The sequence below is a fragment of the Argentina anserina genome, chromosome 6, assembly GCF_933775445.1.
Source record: "Argentina anserina chromosome 6, drPotAnse1.1, whole genome shotgun sequence".
Classification (NCBI taxonomy): Eukaryota; Viridiplantae; Streptophyta; class Magnoliopsida; order Rosales; family Rosaceae; genus Argentina; species Argentina anserina.
The window spans coordinates 28776951-28786141 of NC_065877.1; the positions used below are offsets into that span (position 1 = coordinate 28776951).

Consider the following 9191-nt stretch of genomic DNA (forward strand, 5'->3'; position numbering starts at 1 on the left):
TTATTCAAATATTGTCAAATAAGATACTAGATTGTCTTTTATTTTAACAAAAAAATACATATTACTACTATTTAATTCTAATTAGTCAACTTTTGTAATAATCCTAGTTTTCGAACAATATTTGGTTTGATTTGGATTCTATCAAGTTGTGAAATTTAATTAGAATGAATGTGATTGTTTGCGACGTTACGAAACTAAAAACGGAAACGTTCTCGGAACGTTTAATTAGAAAAACGTTACGTCTCCGCAACGTATATATCGACTTTTATTCCGTCACTCGGTTGCGAAAATTTCCTTCACGAAAGTTGTAGAGCTCGTCGATACGAGTGCGTGGACATGTGACGCGTTCGAATCGGACATGGGACGCGAAAGTTATTAACGCCGGAAGTTTGTTTCCGATTTCGGAAACTAGTATAAAAGGAAATGTTTTCAGCTAGGGTTCCCATAATTGGAAACCCCTTTCTTCCCTCTTTCTCCCCGCCTCCCTTTCTTCTCTCTCCCGAAAACTCCCTCTCATCCTCTCGGCTCGCCGAACGATCTCCCTCCACCGAGGGACGTGGTCCTCACCGCCGGCACCAGCGACATCACAGGCACGACGCGACGCACCACCGAGCAAGACCCGAGCCAGCTCGCTGCCGTGAAGCTCGTCGCGCCTCGCCGGACCGCACGACTGGACCAAGCTCTCCGACGAGCTTCGATGCCTCCAAGACCAAAAATAGGTGAGGTTTCGACTCTAAATGATGTTGTGATTGTTGTTGTGTGTATTGTGGATGTTTTGGTTGATTTGTGGAGGAGATTGGAGTGAGATCGGGGAGGGGGAGAAATGATGAACACCGCCGCCTTAGGCGGCGCGTGTGGGGGCGTGGGGCAGTCTAGGGGTGGTCTGAGACCGTAGGAAGGAGGAGGAGGAGATGAGGAAGAGTTTTTGGGCGGAGGTGGCGTGATACGCACCGGTGCCGGAGTAGGCGCGTGGGCCCCACGCGCGGTCGCCGGCGAGTTGCGCGTGTACCCTACGCACCGGCACGTGCGGTGGCGCGTGAACAGTGTTTCCGAAAACGGTAATTTTGTAATTTATCTTTACGTGCGGTAAATGTAAAAAGGTGATTTACGTATGATAAATGTAATTTTTATTTACGTACGGTAAATGTAAATGTAAATTACTTTTAGTAAAGGTAAAAAGTAATTTTAGAAGGGTAATTAGGTAATTATTATTTACTGAGACAGTACGTACATTTAAATAGTATTTATACGTACAAAAATACGTAAACAGTATGTACTCGTACAGAGCTACGTATTGGATGTGTATTTGTACAGTAATACATGAATAGTGAATAGTACTCAGTGAACAGTAAATTCGTAAAACCGAAAATTGCTGAAGAGTAACTGATTATTACTGTTTCGGCATTTAAAGGTTTACTAAACGTTTCTAAATCATTTTCTTATCTTTTCAAGGTGATCGATAAATCAAGGAAATGAATTATCTTCAGAAATTGTGGATTTACGCTCGAATCGATAAGGTGAGTAAAATCTCACATATTTACGAATCTACCCTTGCGGTGAATTCAAGATTTTTGCAAGAGTTTTAAATATTGAAATACGACATGTATATGATATAGTGGAATATATATTTGTATGAATGGTAATTACGTACTTATATATATAGTTTGCTATATTATATATTGTTATGAATTCATTGGAATTGGTCATTTCGATGACGAGAATTATATGACGAGCATGTGAATTAATTTGTACAATATGAGGGGTAATTATTGTACGTGATTTTAATGTGTTGTTAAACATTTTGTCTTCGGACGTGTTTATGAATTATGGCATGTATATGATATAATGGATTATATATATATTGTATAAATGGTAAATAAGTACATATATATATAGTTTGCTATATAATATACTGTTATGATTTTATTGTGATGATGTCATTTCGATGACAAGATATTATCGAGCATGTGATTTTGATTTGTACAATATGATGTGAGATTATTGTACGTGAATTTTAACATGGAGATTGTTAAAATGTTGATTTGTCTTCGGACTTGATTTTTGTACAATATGATGTGAGATTATTGTACGTGTTTGGCAAGTCGGAACCTAGCCTTTGGCCGGGCGAAAGTTACGATACAGTTAGAGCTCTAGTCTGTCTACCGGAGTACTGCATGTGAGGTAACGGGTGGTTATCGGCTCATGAGTACTCAGATTGTTTTGGATGTTGGGTAGCGGGTGGTTACCCAATATCAGCGGTGTACTACGTGAGGGGTAACAGATGTGTACCAGCGTTCATTAGTACCCATATTATAAATGTTTTTGGGTAACCAGAAGGGTTGCCTGATTTCTCATGAGCACTTTCATTTCATATATTTTTTGGGACAACCAGATGGGTCGTCCATTGACTCATGAGGGCATTTATATTTGTTGATTTGTGATTTTTCGTATATATTGATATGCGAATTATATTTTCATTTTACTCATACGAGCTATAAGCTTACCGGGTTTGTGTTTATAATCCCGGTGCACCAATTCGATGGTGTAGGGGATAATTCCGCCGGTGTTGATTAGTGGAGATTGAGTGACGACTCCGGAGACTCGAAGTCATTCGTATCCTGCTTGTGGTGAGGTTTCTAGTGTGGATTTGTGTGTGAAAATTGGTGTGGATTTATTTGTGAGTTTTGTGAGAGATTGTGAGGATTATTATATTTCCATCTTATGAAATGTTGAATTATAAATTTGGGTTGTAATAATTAGTTTTCTGAGTTGTATTGAGAACTCAGTAATGATCCACTGTGCATTTTAAATGATTTTGATTTCATTGAAATTGTTTAGTGTTTAACGACTTTGAAATTTTGAGTTTTTTTTAAGCTTGAAATTTTAGGGTCGTTACAACTTTAGTATTAATTTTTGTTTACCTTAATTATAGATTGGATATGATTTTGCAAGTTTCCTTCTAACTCATCATTATTACCAATAGATTATATTCAAATACCTTAAGATAATGAATTTAAAACTTATAATTTGGTGATTTAAGATTTCTATTCGTGAAACTTGGAGAACTTTGTTATATCATAGTCTTTTTTCTGATTTTTAAATTTCATGCCTACATTAAAAGGTATGTAGGACTTTAAGTGTTTAACCTAGTTAGTAGGTATCTCTTTAATTACAACCTAAGAATGAGAATCATATCTATTTAGAATGTTCACGTAGAATTCCTAGTTCATAGATATATGTCTCATCTATATAAATCTACATTTTATTGAGGAAGACAATATATAAGGGAAGTTTAGCATGCCTCTTTATTAGATATTATAGTGTATGTATATACCTATGATTCTTGTCCAGAATATTGTTTAATACTTCTTACAATGGATTAATGTGACAATATACCCAACAAGAAGGAAAAAAAAGATAATTCAACAAGAACAATATGTACCTCACGAAAAGAAACACTTACTAAATCAAGACTGTTTAGTACCTTATATACTTTCATATGAATTTCTCATATAATCTTCATATGACTAGCTCATATTGCTTGAAAATAAGAATTGGTATAACATTTTGCAAAATGGAATTGATAGAAAAAGAACAATAAGTTGCAAAACTAAATTTGTGATGAATATATATACACATTGATGTTAGCAGTATGAATTAAATACAATAAAATAATTATGGATACAATTGATGAGCTTCACATTCAAATATGATTTTAAAACATAAGATTAGGAAAATTATTTAGTATAACATTTATATGTTAGAAGGGTAGATTAGACTTATACAAAAATAAAAATTAATAATAATAAACGATTTTGGGTGTAGAATGAAAGAAAAAATGGGTGTGGGCTTAGATTTTAAAAGGTGCTCCATTATTGGGTTTAACTCTAATTTCGTGAACATAACCTCATATACAAAATGAAACAGATAAGAGAAAAGATCTTCTAACTGAGAAATTATAATATATACTCGGTATATAATCTATGTAGTGTATTCCTTTAATGTTATTTGTCTATTTTTTATTGTGTTTGTTTCTAATTGGTTACTCATATTTAAATCATTTCTTTTTTTCACTTCGTACATGTTTACCACACCATGCAGTAATATGATTGGTTGAGTATACCATATGACAATGTCATATGGTGTTCCGGGTACACATAATAATTACTCAGCTTCAGCGATGACCACTATACTAATGAAAAGCATACATTCATGCATGATCTTGGATATATTATATATAGAAGTTCATCAAAGTTCATTATTTTGACCATATTCCGTACTAACATTATTTCTTAACTAGGATTACAAGCAATACCTAGATTTTATCTATGCTTATGCATCGCTACACAAACGAAGTGCTTATACAATCCTTAGTTGAAATTGATGGGATAAACAGGACTTTTGTTTGGGTAAAAGAGGCCGAAATTCTTCTCAGTGGGGTCTCCATTTTTAAGATTCTCATTGAACATGGCGAATAAGTAGGTTTCTATCGGACCTCCTCTCCTTGGTGTTCCGCCCTTAACATGCTTAATCACATTTTGGTTGTAAATTCTCGCATTATCCCTATTTGTCACTGAACCATCATTACCGGCGGAGGGCCAACCAGTCTCCGATACAACAATTCTCACAGAACCACCACCGGCCTTCTCTAAAGCAGCGTAATGTGCATCAAGCTCTGCATCAAACAGGTTTCGATAGCCATATTGTCCATCTTGAACCATAACCGACGGATATTGAAAAAGAGCATATTGAAGGTTAACACTTTGTCGGTTATAAATGTAAGTGAAGTAGGGGTAGACATTTAGAAGCAATGGAGAGTTATGTCGCACTAGAAAACGTATGACTGGATCCATAAATGCTCGATAGCTTTGCTTAAATGATCCTTGTGACGGAGGGTACGAGTTTTGGAGGATTACAGGATGAACGGCCGTAGACACTTTAATTCTGTTTGCAAAACCAACCTTAGTAATTGCAGTCTGAATTCTTTCCATGGCAGGGCCAACGTACTGTGATATTGGACCTGATTCTATTTCATTCCCAACTGCTATGTATTTGAAGTTGACATTTCCATAATTTGCGACGTTTTGACGTACCCAGTTATCAGCACTGGCTTGATTAGAAGCAATATCCTGAAGGCGTTCGTTTTCGACACCAAGCATGAGTTCGATGTTGGAGGTCCTAAGAGCTTCAAGAGCGTCACGGTTAGGACCATAAAGACGCATCCTTCTGATGTTATATTGCTTGTACATTGCTATTACATCTCGTGCGGATGGCAGGTTGTTTGCAACAGTTCCATAACAAACACCAATCTGGGCACCTGCATATAATTCATACATGTTTATATATTAGCTCCGGAAATAAGATTTACGTACATATAGGATAAGAATACAGCATGTATATAACTTATAAAGTTAATAATGATTATGCATTGATCGAGAGAGAGATCGAGAGAGAGACCTGTTGTGGTAATGGTAGCCATGAGGATACCCAATAGTAGTAACATGGAAACTATGGAAGGGACCGTAGGAATTGCATGGGACTTCGCCATCTTGTGCATGCAAAAGGATGCAGCTTACCAGATTACATGTTCAACAACTAATTCAAAGTGCCATTTTTATAGGCGCAGGAATCCAAGACACTTATGAATGACTTTTCAGGATCTATAGCATACCTTGGTCCAGATTATGTGAGTGCGTATGTTTCAAGTTCCACTGGTAACTTATCGAAGAGGTTAGTTGAACAAGTCTAGTTTTTCTTCCCGGCCTAATGGAGCACACAGCTAGCTAGCTCCATGTATTTGTTTGACAAATCCGATTGAACCATGTCCACTAGTCCATATATTTATGGAATCGGATTATATATGCAGTCTTGCTCACCTAAGGAAAACTACAAGTAATTCAAACACAAATAATCAAGCTCAGTTAAATGTAGTATATATATTTCAATGGTAAAATCACTACACCTCAAACTTATGCATATATATATATATCACTACACTAATACACTATCGTTGTGCATCACTGGTCGCCAGAATCGCCGACTTGCGGACGTCTGCATCCTCTCCGTGTGTGTATATATATATATACAGCCCTTCTTGGCTGCGGAGGTCCGCACCAAGATTTTGGTGCGGATTTCCATCTTTTTACCACTTTTTGATCAAATTTTCTCATCTCCACCGTTTAGTATCTAGATAATATTGTGTAGATCATCTCTGAAAAATGTCAGCCAATTTGGTAATCGTTAAGGCCCTCAAAATTGTGTTTTTCTGTTAAAAATATGAACGGTAACGGTTCGACAGAATTCGATCCGTCCATTTGTTATTCGATTTTGAGGGCCTTAGCGATTACCAAATTGGCTGAAAATTTGTAGAGATGATCTACACAATATTATCTAGATACTAGACGGTGGAGATGAGAAAATTCGATCAGTGGTAAAAAGATAGAAATCCGCACCAAAATCATTGGTGCGGACCTCCGCATTTGAGAAAATATATATATATATATATATATCTTAATTTTCAGCACTGTCTTGGATCCATTGGAATGTTACCCACTAATTATAAGCAGGAAAGAAGACATTAATTCTAATTTGTTGCACTAGTACGTATATATAAGAAGATCGAAAAGTGCAGGAATTGCAAATTCAGTCCTATCATTAATTCTGCGTACGAATTATTTCCCTTTTCTTTCAGCTGGTTCTAAAGCATTGAGGTCGTCTTGATTGAATGAGTGACCAATTATTAGAAGACAAGCCACCATTAGATTGATATCCATCATCATATCCGATTACCTAACTAATGGTGTAGACTAGCTAGGGCTGCCATTTGCCAAATCAATTACCAAACCTACGTACTGAATACTGAGCAATGTTTTAGGTCTGGTAAACTGACTTTTTTGTAATCGTGATTTATAAAATTAAAATATCTCATGTATCAACAGAATTTTCAATGCTCATATTCCGAAGACTGTATTAAGTCGAGGACTCAGTAGACATTCTTAAACGAACTTCCAGAACTAATCAAGAACATGCTACTATATATGCTAATTGACTTGACCCATAATTCCACAAATACATACAAAGTGTAACTGTGTAATAGCGTAACTCACAAATCACAAGTCACCACTTCAACTTGATCTAAGAGGGATACATATAAGTTCCTATTTATAGCAAAATTAACCCCTTTGGACAAGTTGAAGAAGACTGGCTCCAAATTAACCTTCCGGACTACAACATAATGCTGCGACTAATTAACAGAAATTTGGTCTTAAGTTCTGATTCATGTATGTGTGTGCATGTAATCGTGTAGATACCACGCACAAAAATTAATAAACTTGCTTCCCCAAAGAAATTGAAGCTACTCTTGCAGGCTGCAACTGGAGGATCCGAGTATTCCCAAATCACAAGAAATTGAAGACTACAGAAAGAGATTGGACCATTTATAGGAGCTTTAGGGCTCGGAAGATACTAGCAGTGGAGCTTTGGTGCCAGTATTTGCTTGGCTCATCACTCATGGAGATGAGAAGGGTCAATCGTAAACGTGGGACGCCCACAAAGAAACAATAACACGAAGACTAAGGCCTCTGTGTGCTTTTGAAGGTGAGGCAGTTTTGCAATGTGATGGAGCTCCTATTAGCCTTAGCTACAAGGGTCAGAACAATTCATTGTTTCTAGATTAACCTATATTTACATTTGAGTGACTTGGTAGGTTTAGTAATATCTCTGTTTCAATGAGTCCACGTACAGCTATGGACCTATGGTAGTGAGAGTAGCTTTCCACAACTTCTTAACATGCTTATAACATAGTGACGACCGGAAGCAGGAAATGTAATAGCTATAACAAAACGATTTTATCCCGGATTAATTTGAAAAATTGCAGGATATTAAATTAAGTAAATAAAAGTAACAAGCTCGTAGAAGTTGTCATTTTAATTGGTATGGTGTGAGAAAACAATCAAACTTTTCCCACAGTCTCAATTATTGATTGTTCGCCAAAGTTGTATTGGTCCTCCAAAAGTTCTTCAATGTGAAGAACTTCCAATTGTAAGATAATATCACTTAATATATTTGTAAATGTTTCGTCTCATAAAAAAAATATTTTGTAAATGTTGTGGCAAATTGGTTTTCAATGAGAACTTAAAGTTTGTCACATAAGCTTTACGTCGACAGCTCACACAAGTATTTGCTAAACATTAAAACATGTTGCATAACACTAAACCTGCAAGATTTTGATCAGAAGTTGAATCGATCATCAGAATACGAATAAGGCCAAAAACCATTTTGGAGAACTTTTATTTGTCATTAGTCATAAACACTCAATTTACACTAACCAGCCATCTTAGCTCAGCTGGTAGAGCGCGTGGCTTTTAACCACGTGGTCGTGGGTTTGATTCCCACAAACGGCGTATGGTGATTGATTAATTTTTCTATTTGAAAAGATCTTTCTCTCTTTTAATTAGGCCGACCAGCTATGATTTTCTGAAATACTTCAAGTCTTTAACTCTGTATATTGTCACGCCCCGCCAACCTTCATAGAAATTTCTTTGGGCATTTCTGAAGCCAGCATGGCTCAAGGAAGGTATTAGAGATCACTGGAGTATTTTGGAAGCATCTGGAAGACTTTAGAACCCTCCGGAATGTCATAGAAGATTATGGAAGACTTTAGAAGATCGTAGAAGCCTCTAGAGAGTCATAGATGGCTTTGGAAAGTCTTAGAAGTCTCTAGAAGGTTTGGGAACCTTTGGACATCTCTGGAACTCTCTAGAACCTTGGAGAGGCTCAATGACCTAGACCACTCCGGAAGTCTCTAGAATACTCAATGTATCACTTAGAATTGTATAGACTTGTATAGACTTGTATAGAACTCTCTAGAAGCAACTACACTTGTACATAGTCCTATAAATAGTAAGACACCCCTCTCATTTGATCCATCAAGTAAGCAAGAAGCATACTTGTAAGCTTTATTTCTTTGTTCAATATAAGTTATCTTTCGAGATATTCTCTTTGCCTTTCAATTGTTCTAGTAGGGCGTTTGCGAGAGTAATGCTGATTTAGCATAAGGGAGTTACTAAGGCCGCACGAGTTACATAGAAAAACAGTAAGCTCGTGACAATTGGTATCAGAGCCGAAGTTCGATCAAGAGGCTAGCTCGACAAAATGGCAAAGAATGGAAATCCTATTAGTAGTGTTTCCGA

At 36.6% G+C, this 9191-nt stretch overlaps 1 protein-coding gene and 1 non-coding gene across 2 annotated transcripts; one reads left to right on the top strand and one right to left on the bottom strand.

Annotated features, from left to right (window-relative positions):
• Positions 1-4248: 4248 nt before the first annotated feature.
• On the bottom strand, positions 4249-5594 carry LOC126799191 (glucan endo-1,3-beta-glucosidase, basic isoform-like). The gene is made up of 2 exons (XM_050526330.1): positions 5458-5594; positions 4249-5317 (listed from the first exon to the last, which is right to left on the bottom strand). Exons 1-2 carry the CDS (start codon positions 5555-5557, stop codon positions 4371-4373), a joined length of 1047 nt encoding a protein of 348 aa, XP_050382287.1. The 5' UTR covers positions 5558-5594; the 3' UTR covers positions 4249-4370.
• A 2735-nt stretch (positions 5595-8329) lies between these two features.
• On the top strand, positions 8330-8402 carry TRNAK-UUU (transfer RNA lysine (anticodon UUU)). The gene has a single exon. It is a non-coding gene; the product is annotated as a tRNA-Lys (tRNA).
• Positions 8403-9191: the final 789 nt, after the last annotated feature.

What these genes read in the sequence shown, in the direction of transcription:
- LOC126799191 (XM_050526330.1), bottom strand. Translation starts at nt 5,557, where the DNA reads ATGCACAAGATGGCGAAGTCCCATGCAATTCCTACGGTCCCTTCCATA. An exon ending in GGCTACCATTACCACAACAG is followed by an intron (nt 5,318 to 5,457) that starts GTCTCTCTCTCG and finishes AATTATATGCAG; the next exon opens with GTGCCCAGATTGGTGTTTGT.